The 27,863-nt window shown below is 45.4% G+C and overlaps 2 protein-coding genes across 3 annotated transcripts; one reads left to right on the top strand and one right to left on the bottom strand.

Annotated features, from left to right (window-relative positions):
- Positions 1–1,227: 1,227 nt before the first annotated feature.
- LOC149453512 (uncharacterized) lies at positions 1,228–10,514 on the top strand. The gene is made up of 7 exons (XM_089688493.1): positions 1,228–1,277; positions 1,933–2,055; positions 2,858–3,001; positions 3,135–3,201; positions 3,309–3,406; positions 3,519–3,627; positions 7,249–10,514. Exons 2-7 carry the CDS (start codon positions 1,978–1,980, stop codon positions 8,136–8,138), a joined length of 1,386 nt encoding a protein of 461 aa, XP_089544619.1. The 5' UTR covers positions 1,228–1,277; positions 1,933–1,977; the 3' UTR covers positions 8,139–10,514.
- An 8,137-nt stretch (positions 10,515–18,651) lies between these two features.
- On the bottom strand, positions 18,652–27,732 carry LOC149453511 (uncharacterized). 2 transcript variants are annotated; one of them, XM_089688347.1, is made up of 7 exons: positions 27,613–27,732; positions 24,223–24,339; positions 23,468–23,656; positions 23,271–23,337; positions 22,952–23,151; positions 22,105–22,216; positions 18,652–20,269 (listed from the first exon to the last, which is right to left on the bottom strand). In XM_089688347.1, the coding sequence occupies exons 2-7, from the start codon at positions 24,310–24,312 to the stop codon at positions 18,825–18,827; spliced, it is 2,103 nt and encodes a 700-aa protein (XP_089544473.1). In that variant the 5' UTR covers positions 24,313–24,339; positions 27,613–27,732; the 3' UTR covers positions 18,652–18,824. The 2 variants fall into 2 exon arrangements, with proteins under 2 accessions (XP_089544473.1, XP_089544474.1); XM_089688348.1 differs by having other exon boundaries at positions 23,054–23,151.
- Between the last annotated feature and the right edge of the window lie 131 nt (positions 27,733–27,863).

Here is a 27,863-nt window from a genome sequence, read left to right as displayed (position 1 = left end):
CTGGCACCAAGCTGTCAGTAGCAGATCCTATAAGTCCTGTAAGTTGCGAAGTAGAGCCTCCATGGTTCGAACTTGTCTTTCTAGCACATCCTACAGATGTTCGATTGTATTGAGATCTCGAAACTTTGGAGGCAATGTCAACACCTTAAACTTGTGTTCCTCAAACCATTCTTGAATTCTTCAGACCATGCCACCTCTTTTCATTGCTCCGTGGTCCAGTTCTGATGCTCATGTGCCTATTGTAGGAGCTATTGGCTATGGACATGAGTCAGCATGGGTACTCTGACCGGTCCAAGGGTTGTTGTGTTCTTCAAACCATTCTTGAACTATTTTTGCACTGTGGAAGGGTGCATTATCCTGCTGAAAGAGGCCACTACTACTATTTTTCCAGCACATCCCACAACTGTTCGATTGTATTGAGATCAATATGTGTTCGGTTTTAAAGGGATGAGGTGACAACCCTAGTGCACCACTTGATTTGGAGACGATTGAAACTAAACCAAAGGACAACCCCTGAAAGATCCAAATGGATTGGCAGTGTCATGCCCAATGGTTTTTTTTTGGACCCTTCAAAATAAGAGAGGTTGAAAATAGCTCCATTCAAAATATTGAACTTCCAACCCAAAAGGGTTGCATCCTCCACCCTCCACTGCCACATTTGGCACTTTTTTTTTTAGGAGGGGGGCAGCTGGTTTAGACAGGTACCCACTTCCGTGTAAGATCTCTTCTGCGATCTTTCGACCCCTCCTCCTTTCCACCGCTGCCTTCTGGGGCACATGCATGTCCCAGAAGACTGCGGGACCAACCACGCAGCACAGCAGGAATCTGCCTCTGAATCCAGAAGGCTTTACCGCCGGCTTCCCTTACACAAGATGCCAAATCCTGCGCCCTAAGCCAATTCAAGATTCAGCTCGGGTGAGGATATCGCCGGATCCCTGGACAGGTAAGTGTCCTTATATTAAAGGTCAGCAGCTACATTATTTGTAGCTACTGACTTCATTTTTTTTTGGGGGGGGGGGGGGGGGAGACTGAAGCACCACTTTAAAGAACTACTAATATGGACTCCTAAAAAATGGCTGCATTCTAGCAGACAGCTGTTCCCAGCCTCCTCCTAGAGTTGCAAATTGCTTCTTTATATGGTTAGCACTTCCCAGAGGACAGGGGTGTGGCCTAGACAGGAAATGATTGAGTCAGCTGAACAGGAAGTGAGGCATGATCATTTCCAGGTCAGGGGAGGAGCCTGAGGAGAGAGGAGACATTGATGTTCCTGGCAGAGGGTAAGGGCAATCCTTTTTTTAAATCTGTAGTGTCTCAGGTGATTATAATGCTGGTTATAAGGTGTGTACAGTGGACTGCTATAGCAGAAGGCAGCTTAGACCATAACATTATCATCCTGAGTATTAATTATTATGTTATTATTGTTTTAGTTTTTTATCACTCTGACATATACCGCAGCGCTGTACAGAGAACACTGAGCAAGCCACATCAGTTTCTGTACCAGAGGAGCTTACACTCTAATGTCCCCTCCCCCCACAGTCCCATCAGTCTCTGTACCAGAGGAGCTTATACTCTAATGTCCCCTCCCCCCACAGTCACATCAGTCTCTGCACCAGAGGAGCTTACACTCTAATGTCCCCTCCCCCACAGTCACATCAGTCTCTGTGCCAGAGGAGCTTACACTTTAATGTCCCCTCCCCCACAGTCACACACTATTTTTTTTATACATTTATGTAGCTCTGACATATATCACAGCATTGTGCAGAGAACATTGAGCCAGTCACATCAGTCTCTGTAACAGAGGAGCTTATACTCTAATGCCCCCCCACAGTCACACACTATTATTATTAATATACATGCATATAGTTCTGACATATACTGCCGCGCTGTACAGAGAACACTGATTCACCACTTAACCTATGTTTCTGCCTGCAGGAGTGGTAGTCTCTTTTTGAAGACCAAGGCTGAGCACCAGTTATAATGGAGAAGGAGCGGAGTGTCATCACAGAGAAGATACTGGACCTCACCTTTGAGATCATCTACCTGCTGACCGGAGAGGTGAGGAGGATTCTGGGAGGTCACATGACATCACTCTTATCTCTAATAATAAAACACAGAGATGATCGGAGAGGTGAGGAGGATTCTCAGAGGTCACATGACGTCACTCTTATCTCTGTTAATAAAACACAGACCTGACCGGAGAGGTGAGGAGGATTCTGGGAGGTCACATGACATCACTCTTATCTCTATTAATAAAGCACAGACCTGACCGGAGAGGTGAGGAAGATTCTGGGAGGTCACATGACTCTTGTCTCTATTAATAAAACACAGACCTGACCTGAGAGGCGAGGAGGATTCTGGGAGGTCACATGACATCACTCTTATCTCTATTAATAAAGCACAGACCTGACCGGAGAGGTGAGGAAGATTCTGGGAGGTCACATGACTCTTGTCTCTATTAATAAAACACAGACCTGACCTGAGAGGTGAGGAGGATTCTGGGAGGTCACATGACATCACTCTTATCTCTAATAATAAAACACAGAGATGATCGGAGAGGTGAGGAGGATTCTCGGAGGTCACATGACGTCACTCTTATCTCTGTTAATAAAACACAGACCTGACCGGAGAGGTGAGGAGGATTCTGGGAGGTCACATGACATCACTCTTATCTCTATTAATAAAGCACAGACCTGACCGGAGAGGTGAGGAGGATTCTGGGAGGTCACATGACGTCACTCTTATCTCTATTACTAAAACACAGACCTAATCGGAGAGGTGAAGGATCCTGAGAATGTCTTTTTGGAAGCTATATCACTTCATTGACATTCAGCTGATAACATAATATTTGTTATTGCAGGATTACACAGTTGTGAAGAAGACACTTGGTAAACATGACAAACCACAGTCAGTACCTCCACCTTGCTCAGTGATATCCAAAAGAAACATAGATAAGAAGATCCTAGAAGTTACCCAGAAGATCATTGAGCTGCTGATAGGAGAGGTGAGCGGTGCTGGGAATTCTGGGACATTCTCCAGTAACAGACAAGGGATGTGTCTGGATGGTGACTGTATCATTGTGTGTGTCAGGTTCCTATAAGGTGTCAGGATATCACTGTCTATTTTTTTCAACATAGGAATGGAAGAATTTGGAGGAACAGAATGACATCATGATGGAGAACGGACCACCTCTTGCTTTACCAGGTAAGAGGAGACTTTATTGTAAAGGAGAAAGCAGTACAGAGGATCTACCTATCATCTGATAAACACATAGAAAAAATGGATTCAGTCAGTGTGTGTGTTTCCTACAGATGGATCCAGTAATGGGAACCCACCAGAGAGATGTTCCCGTCCTCTCTATTCCCGGGATTCTACACAGGGACATCATGAGATCCCTCACCATCATCAAGTAGGTGGAAGCTGAAGGTCCCAATGAAGTGACGTCATTGAAAAGTTCTTCAGATCTTCAAAAAACATTTTCTTTTAAAAACCCAAACTTGATTTTTTTTTCTACCTTGTAGGGTGTAGACCTCATTAATATCAAAGTTGAAGTCATTGATGAAGAGGAGATATACATGGGGAGCGAGCAACGGTGCAAAGAGGAAGATACTGACGTGGAGATAAGCATAGGTAAGCAACAAACATCAAATCAGGGAGATCCCTATAGTCTCCATGTTTAGTCGCTACAACAATCTCTTCTTCTCCCCTTCTCTGTCAGTAGACACTAATGGGGGGACAGTATGTGCCCAGTGGGGGAGTCAGGAGCCATCAGCCTCTATAAGACTGGCTTTCCTCCATTAGTTACTCCTGTGCATTCCTCTGGAGATCTGTATACTCTCCAAGCACCAAATGAAAGGACTAATAAAGACATAGGGTCTCCTTAACACACCCCATACAAACCTCTCATCTTCTCCTAGAGTCACTGTAAAGAAATATGTCTTCCATTTTGTATAATGCCTCCATTTCTAGATGTTTGAACAGTTAGTTTCACTTGTAACTTCTCTCTCGTTTTCTGAGAATAGTTTTCATTTCTGATGAAACGGAACTACCTTATATGGTATCCCTCAACTATTTGCAGTTTCTTAACATACAGCAAAAAAGCACTTATACTTCTAAAATGGCAAAAATAAATGAGGACTTCTGTGAATTCACAATTATACCAGCCTAGGCAGTTTTTCCCCAGAGGTTCCCAAAAACCTCTGAATTCCCTTTGAGGTCCAACCTCAAAGACTCCCCACGAGATCCAGCAATCTCATACGGAAACTTTGGCTACTATCCATGGGTCTTAAAGGGGGACAGTCCAGGTAAAATTAAGACTGGCTCAGCTTAGCTGACCGGCCACACCTTTAATCCCACTTCTGACACCAGTTGATAGGAATCAGCCTATGTCTGTAGCCCCTGTCCTTGTTATTTTCACCCGCAGGCCTGGGAGACTGACTCACATTACCTAGATTTTATCATCTAAATAACAGGTAAAAAGTCAAAATGACCGAATTTAATGTCCACATTTCTACACCACTTCTTCACAGGGAGGTCACAGAGTTGATGTGTTAATGGTTAGATGTTGTCCACAGTAGTCCAAAATGAAGCAACAAGGTTTCAGTGATGACTTACAACGGGAAGTCATAAAGATTGTGTTGAGGAACATTACTGATGACAATGTTGCTAAAAAAAAAAAAAAGATTTTGGCTTTCATGTGTGAATGTGTAGATTAGTGGTCACAAAATGGCAGACCGTGGGCCAGACCCGGACCAAGTGACACTCCTGTCTGGACCTTCAGCCCGCCAGTCTACAGCTTCAGATCCCTGTTGCTCAGCAGTCATTGGTTGCCAGGACCGCTGCCTTCCTAGTAACTAGTGAGGTCGTGTGTGCTCCACCCTCTGCAGCAAGCTTCTTTTCCAGCTTCTGCCCCATGTCTGCCTTACTAAAGGGACATATCCATCAGGTACAGGTATACTGTTCACTTTACCAGTCTATAGATGATGTATCACAACTGATCTATAAGGATACTCTAATGGAGGAACCTGATGTAAAGGGGCACTCTGCTGGGGACACCTGATTTAAGGGGGCACTCTGAAAGGCACACCGGCTGTAAAGGGGCTCTCTGATTGGGACACCTAATGTAAAAGGGCACTCTGATGTGGGCACCTGATGTAAGAAGACACCTGGTGTAATGAGGCACTCTGACTGGGGACACCTGATGTAAGGGGGTACTCTGAGGACACCTGATGTAAGGGGGCACTCTGATGGGGACACTTGATGTAAGGGGGCACTCTGATTGGGGACACCTGATGTAGGGGAGCACTCTGGGGGCAATTGATGTAAAGGGGCATTTCGATTGGGGCACTTCATGTAAAGGGGCACTCTGATGTGCACACCTATTGTAAAGGGGTGCTCTGACTGGAACACCTGATGTAAGAGGGCACTTGATGTGGGTACCTGATGTAAGGGGGCACTTTGTGGGCACCTGATGTAAAGGGACACTTTGATGTAGGTACCTGATTTAAGAAGGCACTCTGATGTGGGCACCTGATGTAAAGGGGCATTTTGATGTGAGCACCTTGATGTGGGTACCTGATGTAAGGGGGCACTTTGATATGGCCACCTGATGTAAGGGGGCACTTTGATATGACCACCTGATGTAAGGGGGCACTTTGATGTGGGCAACTGATGTAAGAGGGCACTTTGATGTGGGTACCTGATGTAAGAGGGCACTTTGATGTGGGTACCTGATGTAAGAGGGCACTTTGATGAAGGCACCTGATGTAAGAGGGCACTTTGATGTGGGTACCTGATGTAAGAGGGCACTTTGATGTAGGCACCTGATGTAAGAGGGCACTTTGATGTGGACACTGAAAGGGATTTTTCTTTATCGATCACTGGCAGGTTTAGGCCCCGTTGGATCCATGAGGCTGCTCTCTGGGAGAAAGAAAAATACACATGCACGCCAGGTCTTCCAGAGAGCAATCTGATTTTTTATTCACAATTTCCTCCTTATATACAGTGAGTTGTAACAGGAGAACATGGAATGGAATTTCACTGAGTAATTTGTTAAGTCTATGTACATGACATCTGTAACAATTCATATCGCACAGATCTTGAATCAATTACAATTCATATCGCACAGATCTTGAATCAATTATAATAAACCAACGGTATTTTCCCTTAAAGCAAAAGTGGTTAACTTTTAACTATATCATAGCAGAAGCAGGTGCTGTTAGTACAAAGAAATAAGTGGTGACTTTTCATGCCTTGAGCAAAGCTAGATTTAAAAGGATGAGTGGCTGCAGTTCTATAGCACGTAACTAACACACACAACTATACATTTGATTATCTAGACAAAATAAAAAATAGAGAAGCAAAATGGAGTATATATAAAAAAGACAGAATATAGGGCGAGGAACATACATTTCCCTTCAGGCACCTGATGTAAGAGGGCACTTTGTGGGTACCTGATGTAAGTGGGCACTTAGATGTAGGCACCTGATGTAAGAGGGCACTTTGATGTGGATACCTGATGTAAGATGGCACTTTGATGTGGGTACCTGATGTAAGGGGGCACTCTGATGTAGGTACCTAATGTAAGGGGGCACTTTGATGTGAGCGCCTGATGTAAGGGGGCACTTTGATGTAGGTACCTGATGTAAGGGTTTTTTTTGATGTGAGCACCTGATGTAAGGGGGCACTTTGATGTAGGCACCTGATGTAAGGGGGCACTTTGATGTAGGTACCTAATGTAAGGGGGCACTTTGATATGAGCACCTGATATAAGGGGGCACTTTGATGGGGTCACCTGATGTAATGGGGCACTTTGATGTGGGCACCTGATGTAAGGGGGCACTTTGATGTAGGCACCTGATGTAAGGGGGCACTTTGATGTAGGCACCTGATGTAAGGGGGCACTTTGAGGTAGGCACCTGATGTAAGGCGGCACTTTGATATGATCACCTGATGTAAGGGGGCACTTTGATGGGGTCACCTGATGTAATGGGGCACTCTGTTTGGGGAAACTGATATATTTTTGAAAGACATACAACAACTACAATCTTTCGTCACAGCACAAACTTGAAATTCGGACCTTGGATGGAAGATTATTTTAGCAATCAGACCTCAGAATTTGAATTCATTACCCCGTTGTAGGTGACAGTTCATAACTGGAAATATTACCCATCTCTCCTTATATGTCAAGGTTGGTATGTTTTTCACCCTTATTTTACTGTATGACAACCTGTGTGTCTTTTATCTCCACAGGTGGACAGAATTGTGGAAATAACCCAGAGGAAAGCCTTGTTTTATCTTCACTCTCTAAATTAGAAGGAGAAAACTCTGGTCAAAGTTCTCCAGAAGATGTCTCCATAACCCAAAATATCCATACAGTACTATCCGGCATGGATCAATCACCCGATCCCTGTAGCCCTCAGGGTTATTCTCCTGACAACTCATGTACTGGTGCTGCAAATATCCATCTGGGACTTCACAATGTAGATGGATCACCTGATGACTTGAGTCCTGTACACTCTTCTCTTGATAGATCACAAATTGTTACCTCCAAGTTTCACTTAGGACTCCATGGGGTGCAGAGGTTACCAGATCCCAGAAACCCTGGAGAAACGTTTCCAGATAAACTGAACACCATCCCATTCCGGATGGTACGGAGATGTGAAAAGTTCTTCCCATGTCTGGACTGCGGCAGGCATTTTAGCCAGCAATCAAAGCTCATCATCCATCGCAGGATTCACACGGGAGAGAAGCCGTTCCCCTGTCTGGACTGTGGGAAAGGGTTCACCCACAAGTCCTACCTGGTCCAACACCAGCGGATCCACTCGGGTGAGAAGCCTTACCTGTGCTCCGAGTGCGGAAAGTGTTTCACCCGCAAAGCGGATCTGGTCACACACTTCAGAATCCACACCGGCGAGAAGCCCTTCCCCTGCGCCGAATGCGGCAAGTGCTTTACACAGAAGTCGGCGTCCGTGCGGCATCAGCGGTTCCACACCGGCGAGAAGCCCTTCCCTTGCGGTGAGTGCGGGAAGTGCTTCACACACAAACCTGCTCTGCTGAAACACCAAAAGATTCATATCCGGGAAAGATGCACCAAGGCACTGCAATGTATGGACTGTTGGAAGTGCTTGGGGCAGAAGTAAAATCAGGGGGGTGCTTGATGGTGTTCATGCTACAGTGACATTGACTAGCTGATGCGCAATCGAGTATGGAGCATACGATCGAGGGGTTTTGTGATCCATCATGTTGCTAGCCATTAATAAGAAGTCTAGCTGAGCCCTGTATTCATAGAAGCTTGGTTTCGGCTGACTAATTTAGTAGTTTTCCCAGAAGGTGATGAACTGTTGCAGTGGTCATGAAGTGGTGGACCGCGGTCCAGACCCGGACCAAGTTATGCTCCTGTCCAGACCGTTAGCCTGCCAGTCTGCAGCACCAGATCCCTGCTGCTCAGCAGTCACTGGGTGCTAGGACCACTGCCATCTTAGCAACCAATGACGTCATGTGTGTGTCCCACCACCTGCAGAAAGCTTCTTCTCCAGCTCCCGCCCCCTGCCTGCCTGACTTCAGGGACACATCCATCAGGTACAGGCATACTGTTCACTTTGATGTCTATAGGTGCACTGTGATGGTTCACAACTGATCTATAATGATACTCTAATGGGGGAAACTGATCTATTGGGGCACTCTGATGGGGACACCTGATGTAAGGGGGCACTGATGGGGACACCCGATGTAGGGGTGCAGTCTGATGGGGACACCTGATGTAGGGGTGCACTCGGATGGGGACACCTGATGTAAGGGGGCACACTGATGGGCACACCTGATGTAAGGGGGCACTCTGATGGGGACACCTGATGTAAGGGGGCACTCTGATGGGGACACCTGATGTAAGGGGACACTCTGATGGGGACATCTGATGTAAGGGGGCACTGATGGGGACACCCGATGTAGGGGTGCAGTCTGATGGGGACACCTGATGTAGGGGTGCACACTGATGGGAACACCCAATGTAGGGGTGCACTCTGATGGGGACACCTGATGTAAGACGGCAGTCTGATGGGGACATCTGATGTAAGGGGGAACTCTGATGGGGACATCTGATGTAAGGGGACACTCTGATGGGGACACCTGATGTAAGAAGGCACTCTGATGGGGACACCTGATGTAAGGGGGGCACTCTGATGGGGACACCTGATGTAAGGGGGCACTCTGATGGGGACACCTGATGTAAAGGGACACTCTGATGGGGACACCTGATGTAAGGGAGCACTCTGATGGGGCAACCTAATATACTTCTGATAGACACACTATGACTACAATCTATCATTCCACAAACTTAGGATTCGGATCGAAGAAAATTTTAGCGCCTGGACGTTGAATTTTAATTAATTACCCCTGAACTGTTTTAACACCAGGAGAGAATGAAGGGGGGTTATCCATGAGCTCCAAACATAGAGAATTGTTTTAACCAGTAATTTCCTTGGCCCAAAATGTATTTTCCAGAGGGTGCAGAGGTACCCCACTGTGTGGGAAAAGATAACCGACGTGGCACAGCTCTCCCCATCTGGAGGTTCCTCTCCTCCCATTTGTTTTCAATACATTTACCAAGTCTTTTAACACAGAGAATTATTGAGAATGGCGCTTGTAGGGATACAGCCAAGGTACAACCTAATCATACACAAGAATGTGCTGTAGGGGGTATAGGATTATACCAAAAAGTCCATAGGTCCAAAGATGTCCTCAATGAGACTGAAGTAATCTCTGCAATGTATACATATATTCCTATAGAAATATCGGAAACAGCAGAGGGCACCAACTAAGTGCAGTATATAGGAAAAGACTTTATTAAAAATTAACTCTCGACGTATAAGGATAAGAGCATGTAATCCACCCATTGTGATTTGCTGTTGAACCTCAGCGTGTCTTCAGGGGCCAGGAAGCAGATACCACTGTCAGGAGCTGTGCAAGACACCAGAAACAAAACCGAAAGTCCTGGAGCCACGCTCCCCACACTGCGGCCCTGCCAGATGTGCCATCACGTCTGGTCCATGGGCTCCATGATGTCTGGAGCCCATTCCTGGAGTTCTTACTTTTTAATTCTACTTATTGCTCTCCAGAAAGTGCAGCAGATTTACCTCTCACTGGTGCTTTTTACAATCCACGGCAACCAAACTCGGCAGGATTCTCATAGAGCAGTGTGGCCACCTGGCCCATTTCTCCTCCTTCTCTGAGGACTATGGAGTATAGTTCCTGAAAGCAAGGGGGTACGTGGTCTGTGTTTTCACACTGGTCTTGCTCAAATTCAGCTCAATAAGCAGGTGCTGGAGCTAAGAATTAGGAAAAAAGGCACAGGTAGGAGAAGCTCTTTGGAGAAGAAGTTATGGACCTACAAGACTTTCACCGTCATAGCAAAGCAGGATCACCCAACCTGTTCAAGTGGTATATTAGTATTAACCTAGACGGTAACTATATGTAGATGTAGTAAAAACACCAAATAAAACAGTGTTATTTGCATATAATTTCTTGTTTGTTTCTTTTACTGCACAACCACCTCCAATCCTCATCCCATCCAGACAGAATCTCTAGAACACCAAAGGTCCTTCCATTGGTCATTGGTCTCTTCCATCATTAGGCACATCTGTATTCAACTCCAGGTTCCTTCCTTACCAGTTTTGTCTCTCGCAAAACGTAATGCCTTGGTGTCCAATGCCGGTTGAATGATGCCAAGCACCATCCCGTCTTCCTGGGCTCACAGTACGATGCTGCTGATAAGGTCACTAATATGCAGTATTGAGGCCCACCCAATGGTGGAGAAGAACCCTTGGACGTCACATGTCCAGCCAGAGGACAGCTTGATAAAATTTATATATGCAAAATTACTTTAAAAATGGCAAAGGTTATGTCTCGTACCTGATTGGAGACTGAAATGACGAGGTCGGCCTCACTTGTGTCACTAGCCCTGACCCCGCTGAGGTTGGAACAGAGGGAGTCTAGGGACCAGGGGGACAAGAGCGTCAGTGGTGGTTGTTTGCGGCTCTTGCAGATGATGACTTTGGTAGGCAGAGTATCCTCTGATTTGGTTACCAGAATAGCAAGCAGAGCAGGTTCTAGGCAATACCCGATGTGCAGCAGAGTAATGTAGGTAGCCAGGACACAGGACAGGAGCAGGGTAATAGACTAGCCAGGGTCATCAACCGTCGGGCAGCGAGGTACAAAATCAGCAGGAGAAGCCAGAGTCAAGAACAGAGCCGGAGTCAGAAACCAGGAGCAGGAGAGTAGTCGGAGTCAGGTCAGGAGCAAGCCAGGTCAGCAACAAGGAAACGTTCAGAAGCAAGCAGGACACGGGGGGAGCTGAAGACCAGTCAGCACTGAATTAGCATCGAGGTGCTCTTTAAATAGCCCGCCCAGCACCGACAGGCACGCCTGGGTCCTAGTGCCTGCCCGGCGCCGTCATTGGTGACAGGTGCGCCTGGGTCTTAGTGCCTGCCTGTATGCCTTGGGATCCTGCGCATGCACAGATTCATGCGTTGCGGCGATCTTCTCTTAGCTGGAAATCTCTTACAGGTTACTTCGACAAAGTTAGCCTGGTATACGAATCTGGGAGCAGAAACCGACACGGAGGACTGGTCTAGATGGTCTACTATGGGGCACAAGGGTGTAGCGCTACCCCCTTGAGAGCCGCTGGTTTTGGGTTCCCCTTTACTTCCTGCACTGCCAGGCAACATGCGCGTTCCGAACACAGGAAACAGTTGATGGCCTTGTTTTTTTTTTTTTTTTTGTAATGGGGAATTTAACTTGGATAGGGTAAAGGGGTTATGGGATGTCCAACTTGACTGAAGAACAACAAATGAGCCTTCTCTAGGCTGCTACAAATAATGGCAGATATGTGACTGTTCCAGTCGGAACTATGACCGTCTTTAGCAAAGCGACAACTTGCAGGAGTTCTAAATCCCCTTGAGTGGATCTTCATCAAAGTCCCAGCTTGTAGGAGCTTTTACTCCCCTAAGTGAACAAAATACCAGACCACCTGGCTACAGTATCTGATCCCAGGACAGGGGATTGGGTAAGCTATGACTTGTCCCTGAAGACTTGCCAAGAACTTGCTTCCAGCAGACTTGTCTCCTATAGGCTCTGGGGTGGAGAGGTACTCACACTGTCCTTGTCCTGCAGCTGTGGATGGAACTGCTTTCAGGCCTTCTAGCTGGGCTGGTTCCTCTCCAAGCTATGTAGGCTATCCTTCAACGATGGACTGCAGGGCAGTAGAACTCCATCGTTCAGCTCTCCTCCCCCTTCTCCAGGGCTCCCTCCCAGGCTACACAGCAGCACCTCTCAGCACTTCATCTTCCACCCGACTCCCACTGCTGGCCAGGCTCTATCATATTTATGAGCTGGTCCGCCACACTGCCAGGCCTCCTGCCTGGGATTGGTCAGGCTCCCATAAATATGCAGATCAGCCCCTCCTCACCTCCGCCTACTGACTTTTAGAAGCTTTTATGGAGTTTATATCTGACACCAGATCTCAGTGTTCACACTGCATATTCATCCTTTGGATGTAGAAAGTTTAATCACTTTTACCCCCTTCCTGCCCAGGCCAATTTTCAGCTTTCAGTGCTGTCGCACTTTCATTGAAAATTGCGCTGTCATGCAATACTGTACCCAAACAAAATTGTTATAATTTTTTTGAGACAGAGCTTTTTTTTGGTGGTATTTAATCACCACTGGGTTTTTTTTATTTTGAAAAAAAGTTTTTTCTTAGTTTCTGTAAACTTTTGTAAATAGGTCATTTTCTCCTTTACTGATGAGCGCTGAGGCTGCAGTGATGGGCACTGGTAGGCTGCACTGATGGGCATCACTGATGGGCACTGAAAGGAAGCACTCATACAGTATATGGCACTGACTGGCATTGTTAGGCGGCACTGACTGGCACTGTTAGGTGGCATTGACTGACACTGATAAGCGTCACTGATTGGCGTCACTGACTGGCACTTATAGTTGGCACTGAAAGGCAGCTCTAATGGGCACTGATATGTGGCATTGATGGGCACTGGTATGTGGCACTGATATGTGGCATTGATGGGCACTGGTATGTGGCATTGATGGGCAATGTTATGTGGCATTGATGGGCACTGGTATGTGGCACTGATATGTGGCATTGATGGGCACTGGTATGTGGCATTGATGGGCACTGGTATGTGGCACTGATATGTGGCATTGATGGGCACTGATAGGTGGCACTGATGGGGCTACACTGATCATCAGTGCCCTGATGGTCAGTATAGATGTCCCCTCTGAGGAATGCCACTTACTGGCACTCCTCACCTCACGTGCTATCAGCGTGATGAGAGGACTGCTGATAACCAGCATTTTCGATTTAAAAGCAATCAGCTGTGATTGGACACAACTGATCACATGATACAGCCTGTGTCATTGGCTCTTCATTGCGATCGGTGATCCGCTGTGTCCCAGGGACACAGCGCACCTCCGATCCCTGCACATCTAGAGCGGGAGGACGTCATATGACGTCCTCCCAGAAAAAGAGAGCCACCGCCCGTCCACACTCGCAGTTGAAGCCACTTTCATGCAGAAGACCCAACAGGGGTTCCCAATGATTAGCTGTTGGAGGCAGCCTCCCCCCACAGCTAATTGCGGCCGCACACATGCAATCACTCATAGATCGATTACTTGCCAATGATTGGCCCTGAACGCAGGCTGCCCTTGAGTGACCACTGTTTATAAAACTGCTCCATGAGCAGCTGAGATTAATTGCAGAAGCTGTCAGCCTCCTATTGCTTTGTGGGAAACCCCCGCTGGGTCAGCCGCATGTAACTGCTAATGACCGCGTTTGCAAGTGTAAATGGGGCCTAATGCAGGCCATACACGGGTCGAATTCCAAAAAGAAATTTTCTTTCGAAAATCGTAACCATCCTTTTACACCATTAGTGGGCTACAGCACTGGCCGATTTTCGTGCGTCCGTTGAATCTGAGTGATCGGCCATGCTGAAAATTTTTTGAAAAAAGAACAAATTTCTAATCAATGATGGGAGAATTGTGCGAGAGATGTAAATCGAAAAAAAAATTAGTGTGAGCCATGACCTGGAGAGAAAAGAAGATTCCCAAACATGAAAATTCTTCTCTTTAACAACATGAGGTGATGTTGAAGGCTTGGTTGGTCGAATTTCGAAATCAATGGTGGCGTCATCAGATTACAAAATGCACGAAATCTCTGATTTTCGAAAGAAAATGTATTCAGAATTTGACCTGTGTATGGCCTGCACAAGACCATGGCCTTGCTTAACCACTTGCCAACCACGCTATAGCCCAATGACAGCTACAGCGGGTTGTCATATGATGTCCTCCCAGGACGCGCCCTCCCGCACGCCCCCGGGAGCGTCCTATGGATGCAGCTGATCACGTGATGTAGTAAAAGGCCAATCACAGCAGCCTTTTGCCATGTGATCAGCTGTGTCCAATGACACAATGCAGTTACCGGTTATTGGCTGCACTTTCCTCATGCTGTCAGAGGGCGGATCGGCACTGATCATCATGGCACTGATGATCAGTGCCCATCAGTGCCACCCACCTGTGCCCACCATCAGTGGCACCCACCTGTGCCCATCAGTGCCACCCACCAGTGCCCTTCTGTGCTGCCCACCTGTGCCCATTAGTGTCACCCACCAGTGCCCACCATCAGTGCCGCCCACATGTGCCCATCATTGCCACCCACCAGTGCCCATGAGTGCCACCCACCTGTGCACAGCAGTGCCACCCACCAGTGCCCACCATCAGTGCCACCCATCAGTGCCGCCTATCAGTGCCCATCATTGTTGCATATCAGTGCCAGCTCATCAGTGCTGCCTATCAGTGCCCATCAGTGCTACCTATCTGTGCCCATCAGTGCTGATTATCTGTGCCCATCAGTGCTGCCTATCAGTGCAGTCTCATCAACGCACATCAGTGAAGAAGAAAAATTACCTGTTTGCAACATTTTATAACAGAAACTAAGAAAAACTTTTTCTTTTCACATTTTGTGCCCTTTTTTTGTTTATAGGGAAAAAAATAAAGCGGCGATCAAATACCACCAAAAGAAAGCTCTATTTGTGTGAAAAAAATGATACAGATTTCATATGGGTACAGTGTTGAATGACCGCGCAATTGTCATTCAAAATGCGACAGTGCTGAAAGCTGAAAATTGGCCTGGACAGGAAGGAGGTATAAGTGCGAAGTAGGCAAGTGGTTAAAAACCACTAATGAGGACAGGTGTGCAGAGCAAAGACCTGAGCTGCAGTGATGCGTGACGACCAGCAGGTGGTGAAGGTTCTAGAATGATCTTTACACTGCTTACTTCTTTATTCTTTTTTTTTCTTGTGGTCTATAGGGAACTTTGTATCTTTGTTAGGTAGGTGAAGAGGAAACGTAGGTGCTCATTGGGGCTGTTGGGAGCCATTAGCTATTAGAAAAGCTCTCTTCCTCCAACCACAAGAAGTGACCACTTTTCCCCATCGAACAATCGAGACTCCCGAGTCACATGATCGCTGTGATAGCCTCTGATTGGCTATCACAGTGATCAGTCACTGTACAGCCCAGCCCCCTTGGGTTTTTTTTTTTTTTATATGAATGGAGGAGGGAGATACATTGTATCTCTCTAACGCCTGGCATAGAGGGAAAAAAAAGTTTGTTAAAAAAAAAAAAAGATAAATTAAAAAAAAAATAAAATAAAAAATAAAGAAAAAAAACACCTAGATCAAGGTTTGATCTAGTTCAGTGTCAGGGTAAGTGTTTGGGTCAAGGTCAGGGTCAAGGTCAGGATTTTTTTTTTAAATTGGTATCAGTGTGTTTTAGGTAAAAAAAAAAGATAAATAAATATTAAAAAATAAAGAAAAAATACCTAGAACAAGGTTTGATCTAGTTCAGTGCCAGGGTAAGTTTTGGGTCAAGGTCACGGTCAAGGTCAAATGTCAATATTTAAAAAAAAAAATTATAATTGGTATCAGTGTTAGTGTGTTTTAGGTTAACCACTTGCCGCCCAGCCACTGTAGATATACGGCGGCAGGGTGGCACTCGCAGGCAAAACCACGTTTTAAAACGTGTGTTTTGTAAACAAATAGGGGGCGCGCGCGAGGCGTGCCGCCGCCCTATCTGTCCCGCAGATCACCGCCGCAGATATGAGTCGCCGGGTCACAGCCGGTCCTTAGCGGCTGTTTCCCGGCGATCGGTGGCAAACAGTGACAGACAGCACAGCTGAAGTAGCTGTGCGGCCTGTCACTTCCCTGTCAGCTCGAGGATGAGCTGATCGAGAAAGAACAGTTTCTCTTTCTCGATCAGCCTTGTCCCGTCCAGTACACACCCCCGCCCCCTAGTAAAACACTCCCCTCACTTCTATAACCCTTCCCTGCAAAATAAAGTTAACCCCTTCCTCCACATTGCCATTAGTAAAGTGTCAGTGTTTTTTTTTTTTGCACTGATCACTGTATTAGTGTTTTTGGGGATGTCAGTGACCCCAAGTCAGTACCCCCCAATGTCAGAATGTCCGCTGCAGTCCCGCCATAATTCGCTGGTCGCTGCCATAAGTCCCTGATCGCCGCCATAATTCGCTGATCTCCGCCATTATTAGTATAAAAAAAACCCTAAAAATCCCAGTATCTTTTACGCCATTTGTAAACGCTATAACTTTCACGTAAACCAATTAATTTACACGTATTGGGTTTTTTTTTTAGCAAAGACATGTCGCAGAATGCATTTTGACAGAAATTTATGACTAAATTTGATTTTTGCATTTTTTTTTTTACTGGACATGTTTTATAGCAAAAAGTCCAAAATATTGTTTTTTTTTCCTCAAAATTGTCAGCCTTTTTTTTTATAGCGCAAAAAATAAAAACCGCACAGGCGATCAAATACCACCGAAAGAAAGCTCAATTAGTGGGGAAAAAAAGGATGTAAATTTCATTTATGTACCGTATTGCATGACCGCGCAATTGTCCGTTAAACTAGCGCAGCACTGTATAGCAGAAAAATGGCGTAAATTGCAGTATTTATACCACAGTTTGTAGACGCTATAACTTTCACACAAAGCAATCAATATACACTTATTGGGATTTTTTTTTACCAAAAACATGTAGCAGAATACATTTTGGCCTACATTTATAACCAACTTTGAGTTTACTATATATTTTTTATAGCTGAAAGTAAAAAATATTGTTTTTCTTCAAAATTTTTGGCCTTTTTTTGTTTATAGCGTGAAAAATAAAAAGCGCACAGGTGATCAAATTACACTGAAAGAAAGCTCTATTTGTGTGAAAAAAAGGACGTAAATTTTGTTTGGGTGCAGCATTGCATGACCGCGCAATTATCAGTTGAATTAGTGCAGCGCCGAGTAGCAAAAAGAGGCCTGGTCATTAAGGGGGGTAAATCCTCTGGAGCTCAAGTGGTAAAAAAAAAAAAAAAAAAAAACCTAGATCAAGGTTGATCTAGTTCAGTGCAAGGGTGTTTGGGTCAGAGTCAAAGGTCAAGGTCAAAAAGTCAGGATTTTTTTTTTTTTAATTGGTATCAGTGTGCTTTAGGTAAAAAACAAAACAATGCGCACTCTTGTTTCTGGGCTGTACTACGGATACAAACAACAACTAACATACACATATATGGTATTGCTTTGATCGTCAAGAGCTGGAGAATTTATTTTGGGTTGTTTTTAGGTGGTAGGTTATGGTCGTAACAAGAGACACACAGCTAAATAAAAAAAAAAGTTTTTTTTTCACTATTTTGGGCCAGTTTTCCTTTGGTAATAAAAAAAAAAATCAGGAGATATTCATTACCATTTACCACCAAATGAAAGCCCAATTTGTCATGAAAAAAACCAAGGTATAATTCACCTGGATTTGCAAAGTAGTTGATATGGACAGTTTTACTGACATATGTCAACATTTGTTTTACCCTTAGTCGTGAAGGGGTTAATCTCTCTAACACCTGGCAAAGAGGGAAAAAAGAAAAATGTTTGTTAAAAAAATAATAAAATAAATGAATATTAAAAAATAAAAGAAAAAATAAAGAAAAAACACCTAGATCAAGGTTTGATCTAGTTCAGTGCAAGGGTAAGTGTTTGGGTCAAGGTCAAAGGTCAAGGTCAGGATTTTATTTATTTATTTTTTAAATTAGTATCAGTGTGTTTTAGGTAAAAGAAAAAGAATGCACACTATTGTTTCTGAGCTGTACTACGGGTACAAATAACATACACATGTATGGTATTTTTGTTTTACCCTTAGGTGTGAGGGGGTTAATCTCTCTTACACCTGGCATAGAGGGGAAAAAAAAAAGTTTGTTAAAAAAAAAAAAAAAAAAAAAAGATATATATATTAAAAAATAAAAGAACAAATACCTAGAACAAGGTTTGATCTAGTTCAGTGCAAGGGTAAGTGGTTGGGTCAAGGTTAGGGTCAAAGGTCAAGGTCAGGTTTTTTTTTTGTTTTTTTTTAATTGGTATCAGTGTGTTTTAGGTTAAAAAAAACAAAACAATGCACACTATTGTTTCTGGGCTTTACTACGGGTACAAACAACAAATAACATACACATATATGGTATTTGTTTTACCCTTAGGCGTGAAGGGGTTAATCTCTCTAACTCCTGGCAGAGGGGAAAAAACCCAAAAAAACCCAAGGTAAATAAATATTAAAAAATAGTAGTGTATTTTAATACAGATATAAAATCTCATCACTACATACACAGACATACTTCAAATTACCAACATCTTTCATATGCGCCATTTTGCTTTAAATGTGGCCCCTTCTAATGAGGTGCCACCAAACGTCCATCCTTTGTAGACCTTCTCCTAGGCTCTCTGGTCAGGACGTGGACCTTCCATCTTGGTGACTTCTCAGGTGTTGGACGAGGCTCTGCTTTTGTGTATATCCTTTCCCACACTCGGTACAGAAAAACGGTCTCTCGCCAGTGTGAAGTCTCAGATGCCGGACCAGCTTGGTTTTTTCGGCAAACCGCCGGTCACACTCTGGGCAAGGGTAAGGCTTGTCGCCGGTGTGGATTCTCCGATGCCGGACGAGATATGATTTATACGGAAAGCATTTCCCACAGTCCGGGCATGGGTAGGGTCTCTCCCGCGTGTGAAAGACCTGGTGCTGGACAAGCCTGGCTTTGCACGGAAAGGTCTTTTCGCACTCAGTGCAAGGGTAAGACTGGTCGTCGGAGCGAGGCCTTGGCTGTTTTTGGAAAAGTTTTCCACTCTTGGGCCCAGAACATGGCTTTTCATCCAGGTGGTCCTTCTCATGTACAGTGAGCATGGACTCATCCGTAAAGCATTTCCCGCACTCTGAACAGGAGAAAGGCTTCTCGACCGTGTGGAGCCTCCAATGGCGAAGGAGCTTGGATTTTTGGGCAAAGCACCGATCGCATTCCGGGCACGGGAAAGGTTTCTCGCCCGTGTGGCTTCGTAAGTGGATGACAAGGTCCGTCTTCTGTACGAAACGTTTCTCGCACTCGGGGCAAGGGAAGGGCCTGTCTCCAGAGTGGAGCTTCTGATGGCGCACCAGCCGTGGCTTGTGGGAAAACCGTCGGCCGCACTCGGAGCATTGAAAGGGCTTCTCACCCGTGTGGATCCTCCGGTGGACCGTCAGGTCCTTCTTGTCTCTGAAGCTCCGGTCACAGTCCTGACAGGCGAATGGTTTCTCGCCCGTGTGGAACCTCTCGTGTCGGGTGAGTTGAGATTTTTGGGAAAAGCTCTGACCGCATTCCGAGCAACGGAAAGGCTTTTCTCCCGTGTGGACCCTCTGGTGGACTAGAAGGTCGGCCTTCTGGATGAAGCTCCTCCTGCACTCTTGGCAAGCGAAGGGCTTTTCGGCCTGGTGCAAGAGCTGGTGATGCAGAAGGGTTGACTTGTACAAGAACTGTTTGCTGCACTCCTGGCACTGGAAAGGCTTGTTAGGAGTGTGGAGTTTTTTATGCCTGTTAAGGGCCACCTTGTTTGAGAAGCATTTATGGCATTCGGGGCACTGAAACGATTTTTCGCCCAAGTGGAGTTTCTCGTGACGAATGCGCTCTGCGTTCTGGGTGAAACATTTACCGCATTTGGAGCAGGGGAAAACCCAACCCGTGCTGTGTATACCATCATCTGCAGACGCTTTCTCCGGATTGGAGGGATCAGTTGATCTGCAGGGCCATACTGGATGGATATTTGAAGGGAGGGGGCACTCTCCTGGGGTCTTTCGTCTGTTGTCGCTATATTCTCCTTCAAAATCAAGATGTTCTTCTGAGGTTCTCCTGACGTAGTGTCCATCTGTCAGGGTGTAAAACAAATGTTAAAAAATGTAGAGATCACCAGGGCAAAAAAGGTTGAAGGAAATGAGCAATGTAATCATCAACCTGGAAATTTCCCCCTCTGTTGGCCATTACACAGAACTACAGCTAAGATCTCTGCTGTGCACACCTGCCCTCAGTAGTGGACTTTAACACCTTACCTACCAATCTACTATAGGCCGGGCGGGACACTTGCTGTTGTGATAGGGCGTCATATGACGTCCTGTCAAAACGAGCTGCTCACGCGGTACACAGACGATGACATATCACTACACCGGCCCATTGCCAGTGTCATGCGACCGCTGTGACCAATCACAGCAGATCACATGTCAATTGTATACAATGGATGGCTTCCTTTCATGCCATCCATTTTATTCAATTATGTTGTTAGCAGTGACTGGTTAAGGCAGTCAAATGATACAGACAGGGCAGGGCCAATCACAGCCCATCTGTATCATGTGATCAGCTTTGCCCAATCAGTTTCATTCAGTAAAAACGATTGCAAATATCAATGAAATACATTGGTATTAGCAATCATAATGTGTTAAAAAATAAAATAAAATCCTGATCACTTGCCCAGAGTAGTTCAATGTTACTATGGTAACACTGTATTGCTTTGGTCACAGTGCTGAAAAATAAAATAGTAAAAAAAAGAAAAATGTAATAAAAAATAAAAAAAATAATAGAAACATTTGAAAAAAACAAACAAAGTTCAATTATTATTATTTTCACCAAAGAAATGTAGCAGAATACATTTTGGCCTAAATCTATGAAGAAATGTTATTTATGTTATTAAAAATTGGCAAACTATAACAGAAAGGAAGAAACGTGCGTTTTTTTTTTTCAAACGTTTCAGGTGATTTTTGTTTTATTTAGCGAAAAATAAAAAACTCAGTGGAGATTAAATACCACCAAAAAAAAAGCTCTATTTGTGTGAAAAAATAATGATAAAAATTTCATATGGGGAAAACTTTATTTTCACATTTTTTGCCCTTTTTTTTATAGGGCAAAAAATAAAACACTCGGCGGCGATCAAGTACCACCAAAAGAAAGCTCTATTTGTGTGAAAAAAATTATACAAATTTCATATGACCGCGCAATTGTCATTCAAAGTGCTGAAAGCTGAAAATCGGCCTGGGCAGGAAGGGGGGTATAAGTGCCCGGTATTGAAGGGGTTAAAGAGAGGCAGCAGCTTCAAGGCTGTGCCTGAGCAACAGGCTTCTGTGGATTGAGGCCCAGCTGTCTCTTGAATTCTGTCTAGCTTTCAATGCGTTGGATTATTCCAATGTATTGTCTGCACTGCACGTGTTTCGTCACAGATCACGTGACTTTATCAAGGGGGATATTCCCTTGGTAAAGTCACGTGATCTGTGACGAAACGCGTTGAAGAGGAGCGTGTGGATGAAGTCACGATGGCGGTTGTTATTTCAAGGAGAATACTTAAATTATTGGACTTTAACCAAATTCATTTTTTGGACAATTAATCCATTTTATTTAACATATTTTTTTGAGTCACTTAGTTTCTGTTTTTGACATCACTGTTTTATGTATAGATATATGGTTTAGGCATTGTTTTCATTGATATTATTCATTATTTAGCCCACTGAGACATGGGTTGTGTGCTACAGTTTCATACTTATTGATCTGTATTTACATTTGTATTCACCATAGTTAGCGCTTGAGGTTATTCACATTATTCATTGGGGCCACTGGGTTCTGAGGCCCTTTTTCCTCCCAGACCATTGGAGGGAGAACAATGGTGTAGTGACTGACCAAGGACAATCAGAGAATGCTGTCTGCATGTCTGTTACCCACCTGCGCTGATCTCTGTTGGGATTTCCTCCTCCTTCACCATCACAGATGTGATCTCCCCTTCTTCTTCTTCTTCCTCTTTAACCTCAACTTTGATATTGATCAGGTTGTCTTCCTGCATGATGGACAAAAACATTTCTTAACACAACATTCACAAAGGATAATCAGATGATAAGATCCAAAAAGCTTCTCTCCAGATCATACAGAGCACTTCACGGGAGGCCCTCGGTACCACCTGCCTGATCATAAGGAGGGGTGCTGTGTTCTTCCTGTAGGGAATCCCAGGAGTACAGAGGACGGGGACACTCTCCGGTGGGTTCCCATTACTGGATCTATCTACCTGATGGTGGTGAGAGATGGTGGAACCTTCCTGTGTGGAATGCCGGGAATACAGAGGACGAGGACATCTCTCTGGTGGGTTCCCATTACTGGATCCATCTACCTAATGGTGGTGAGAGATGGTGGGACCTTCCTGTGTGGAATCCCGGGAATACAGAGGACAAGGACATCTCTCTGGTGGGTTCCCATTACTGGATCCATCTACCTGATGGTGGTGAGAGATGGTGGGACCTTCCTGTGTGGAGTCTCGGGAATACAGAGGACGGGGACATCTCTCTGGTGGGTTCCCATTACTGGATCCATCTACCTGATGGTGGTGAGAGATGGTGGAACCTTACTGTATAGAGTTCCGGGAATACAGAGGATGGGGACATCTCTCCAGTGGGTTCCCATTACTGGATCCATCTACCTGATGGTGGTGAGAGATGGTTGGACCTTCCTGTGTGGAGTCCTGGGAATACAGAGGATGGGGACATCTCTCTGGTGGGTTCCCATTATTGGATCCATCTACCTGATGGTGGTGAGAGATGGTGGAACCTTCCTCTGTGGAGTCCCGGGAATACAGAGGACGGGGACATCTCTCTGGTGGGTTCCCATTACTGGATCCATCTACCTGATGGTGGTGAGAGATGGTGGGACCTTCCTGTGTGGAATCCCGGGAATACAGAGGACGGGGACATCTCTCTTGTGGGTTCCCATTACTGGATCCATCTGTAGGAAACACACACACTGACTTTACACACTGTTTCTATGTCTTTATATCAGAGGATCTGTGTATCTAGGTGGATCCTTAAGAAAATTCTCTCCTTTACAAGAAAGTCTCCTCTTACCTGGTGATGTTAAGGTTGGCCAGTTCTCCATCGCAGCGTCCGTCTGTTTCTCCAAATCCTTCCATTCCTATGTGCAAAATAGACAGTGACACCCTGACACCTTATAGGAACTTGACACACACAATGATACACTCACCATCCAGACACATCCCTTGTCTGTTACTGGAGAATGTCCCAGAATTCCCGGCACCGCTCACCTCTCCTGTCAGCAGCTTAGTGATCACGTCAATGACTTCTAGAATCTTCTCTGTGTTATTCCCTGTTATTATGGAAGGAGATGGAGGCTGCATATGGTGGTTCTTGTTTTGTCTCCGTCCTCCAGACACACAGGAATGGTTGTTTTGTGACATGTACTCATCAGATGTCTCTTTCACCAGTCTGTAAACCTTTATTGAAAACAGATAGGAATGATGTCATGTGACCTCCCAGAATCCTCCTCACCTCTCCGGTCAGGTGTGTATTTTATTAATAAAGATAACAGTGACGTCAAGTGACCTCCAAGAATCCTCCTCACCTCTCCGGTCAGGTCTGTGTTTAATTAATAGACATAAGAGTGATGTCATGTGGCCTCCCAGAATCCTCCTCACCTCTCCGGTCAGGTCTGTGTTTTTTTAATAGAGAGATGAGTGATGTCATGTGATCTCCCAGAATCCTCCTCACCTCTCCGGGCAGGTCCGTGTTTTATTAATAAAGATAAGAGTGACGTCATGTGACCTCCCAGAATCCTCCTCACCTCTCCGGTCAGGTCCGTGTTTTATTAATAGAGATAAGAGTGACGTCATGTGACCTCCCTGAATCCTCCTCACCTCTCTGGTCAGGTCTGTGTTTTATTAATAGAGATATGAGTGATGTCATGTGACCTCCCAGAATCCTCCTCACCTCTCCGGTCAGGTCTGTGTTTTATTAATAGAGATATGAGTAATGTCATGTGACCTCCCAGAATCCTCCTCACCTCTCCGGTCAGCAGGTAGATGATCTCCAGAGTAAGGTTCAATATCTTCTCAGTGACGGGCCTCTGATCCTCATCCATCACGAACACCATGAAAACTCAGTATGATTCCAAAGGACTCTACAAAGGGAATCATACGTATGTATCCGCGTTCATACCATAAACGGTGTCAAATGATCTCAAAGGTATCAAGAAATTAGTCAAATCTGAATAAAACCAAGAGCCTGTTTTTCTAAGATAACCCTGAGTTGCCACATTTCATCCACTGAGGGCCACGATGACCCAAAGAGAAAACTTCACATTACAGACGAATGTACCAGTTGCAATATATATATACTGTATATATGGAAAAGAAATGTTTACCTATTGCGTATTAGGTCTTTATTTCAGTGTTTGTTGGTTTCTGGAGAGTTAAACCTCTAACAGTCTCTACTGGTGAGACCCCAGAGGCCAAGTTCCTGGGCCTTCACACCTCCTGTGCTCATTACGAGGGCCTTCCACCATCTTTGCACTTGGAGTTTCCAGGTCTTCATGCCCACAGTGTCCATCATGAAGGGTACCCACCATCTCTGTACTGAGTTCACGGGTTTTCGGACCTGCTCTGACCACTAGAAAAACTCACCATTCATGCTGGATTTTTTAATTACATCCTCAATCAGGAAGCACGAGGAGGAGACGGAACACCCCAAACAGGTAAACACATTCATAATTCCACTTTGTGCAGAAAGAGAGATGGGAAATCTCTGCTGTTCCTAACAGATATATGAAGCCAGCAGAAGACTCAGCCACCACACGTTGGGAAGAACTTGTTCTGGATCTGAAGCATGAGTCAGACAACCGCACCTCCATTTCATGACAGTGAGCCATAAAAACAAATTGGACCTTTGCTTTTGTTAATCAGCTGAAGGCCAGGAGATGGTAAGGCCACCTAAGAAAAATAAACTCGTCTGAGCAGCTCGCTCCAGAGTCTTGTCACTACATTTTCGACAAGACCAGTGTTGTAGCAATTCCACCAAAAATGAAGAGATGGGAAAGAGGGGCCTCAACCAGGGCCCATGTTTCGAGCCAGAAGATTTAAGTGCTTGCAGTTTCAGAAAGGGCAAATGGAACTCACAAATGCTTCTCGGGCAAAAGACAACTTTTAGGGGCATCTACAGACATTGATCAATGGACAACACCATGGAAAACCTATCTCTGTGCTCCTCGTGCATCAATAATTTACTAATTGAGATATCAGTATGGATGTCACACACACTTCCTTAAACTCAGTCTTTTCAAAGTTGAGCTCATAATTTTTCCTCCTCCATGTGCCCCCTTCCCTGACTTCTCCATTGACATCAATGGCACAACTATCAGTCCCTCCCACCCATCCTGCAAGGGTGCTAAAGTATCCCTCCTTCAGTTAATCGTGACTTTAGCTTCCAGATTCATCCACCTTACCAACTGTCAGTGTCCACCACCCCTCTCTGCCAATCCCTCCACTGGCTTCAAGAAAATTCAAGATACAAGCAACAACCTACAAAGCCATCCACAGCTCTGCCCTGAACAACATCACCAATTTCATCTTACAAATATCAACCAAACCATACTCTCTACTCCTCCCAACACATCCTGTTCTCCAGCGCCTTCATCTCCTCCTCCCATGCTCACCTTTAGGACTTCTCTAGAGCCTCTCTCGTCCTCTGTAACTTTCCACCTATCCCCAACTCTGCCCCAAGCTACATCCCCAATCTGAATCTGTCCTCTCAAGACTTTCTCCTCCCTAGCTCTCTCATTACCTCCTTCCATGCTCACCTCCAGGGCTTCTCCAGAGCCTCTCCCATTCTCTGGAACTCCTTACTCTATCCACAACCTCATCTGAAAATATCACACAAAATAGTCCTCTTTGCTCCTCCTGAGACCTCCTCCTCAAGCCCACTCAACACCTCCTCCCATGCTCACTTCCAGGACTTCTCCAGAGCCTCTCTCATCCTCTGGAACACTCTACACATCCACTATTCTGCCCCAAGCTACATCCCCAACTTCATCTCAAAATATCACCTAATCTGTCCTCTCTGCTCAAGACTTACTCCTCTCTAGCTCCCTCATTACCTCTTCCCATGCTCATTTCCAGGACTTCCCCAGAGCATCTCCCATTCTCTGGAACTCCTTACCCTATCCACAACTCTGTCCCAAGCTACATCCCCAACCTCATCTGAAAATTTCACCCAAATAGTCCATTCTGCTCCTTCTGAGACCTCCTCCTCTCTATCTCCCTAAACACCTCCTCCCATGCTCACTTCCAGGACTTCTCCAGAGCCTCTCTCATCCTCTGGAACTCTCTACACATCCACTACTCTGCCCCAAGCTACATCCCCAACCTCATCTCAAAATATCACCTATTCTGTCCTCTCTGCTCAAGACTTACTCCTCTCTAGCTCCCTCATTACCTCCTCCCATGCTCACTTCCAGGACTTCCTCAAGCATCTCCCAGTCTCTGGAACTCCTTACCCTATCCACAACTTTGACCCAAACTAAATCCGAGACCTCCTTCTCTCTAGCTCCCTCAACACCACCTCCCATGCTCACTTCCAGGACTTCTCCAGAGCCTCTCTCATCCTCTGGAACTCTCTACACATCCACTAGCTCCCTCATTACCTCCTCGCATGTGCTCTTCCAGGACTTCTCCAGAGCATCTCCCCTTCTCTGGAACTCCTTACCCTATCCACAACTCTGTCCCAAGTTATATCCCCAACCTCATCTGAAAATATCACACAAAATAGTCCTCTTTGCTCCTCCTGAGACCTCCTCCTCTAGCCCCCTCAACACCTCCTCCCATGCTCACTTCCAGGACTTCTCCACAGCATCTCCCCTCTCTGGAACTTCTTACCCTATCCACAACTCTGTCCCAAGCTACATTCCCAACCTCATCTCAAACAAATCACCCAAATAGTCCTCTCTGCTGCTCCTGAGACCACCTCCTCTCTCTGAAACACCCTACCCTAAACTGTCTTGCTGTCTTCTACTCGGTTCACCTTTAGACGATCCCCAAAAACTGATCTCACCAGGAAGACCTCCACCCAATAAGCTGAACTTCTGCTTTCTTCATCAGCTCATCCCTCACAGTCATCCATCCCTCACCGAGAGGACTTGGAACCTTCCAAGGTGATTTAGATTTCCAGATTGCCTATCTACGTATGTATGGGGCTGAATTTCAGGAAACACTGGGGCTTGGAGGTTTCTAAATTGTTCTGTGCATCACGTATTGGGTCAGAAAGCCTGAAAACGGTCAGACCAGCTCGAGAGGCGAAACTGCGTATCTGACCACCTGCCGCTGACAACAAATGAAACCCCAGTTGTAAAGGTCAGCTTTTAAAGTTTTATAATAGCAATTATATAAAAGAAGTTTATTACCTCTTCCAGGGTGGGCACAGCACATCAGTCCTTTAAATAAAAAGATATATATGACTGCATCAGAGGAGGGGATTCTGGAGGTGGAGAGGATTCTGGGAAGGACAGAGCAAAGTAGAAAATGATAGGGGACTCTGGGAGCTGTAGTCTGGCTTCCAGGTAGGACACCCTTTAACAACTAGCAGTTGGACTACAACAAAATGGCTGCCGAGGTCGTACAACCTAATAATAGAATAAATAGTCTGATTATAATA

This window comes from Staurois parvus, unplaced genomic scaffold (assembly GCF_062004578.1).
Source record: "Staurois parvus isolate SC_StPar_1 unplaced genomic scaffold, SC_StPar_1.0 ptg000449l, whole genome shotgun sequence".
NCBI lineage: Eukaryota > Metazoa > Chordata > Amphibia > Anura > Ranidae > Staurois > Staurois parvus.
This window is presented reverse-complemented; position numbering and strand designations above follow the sequence as displayed.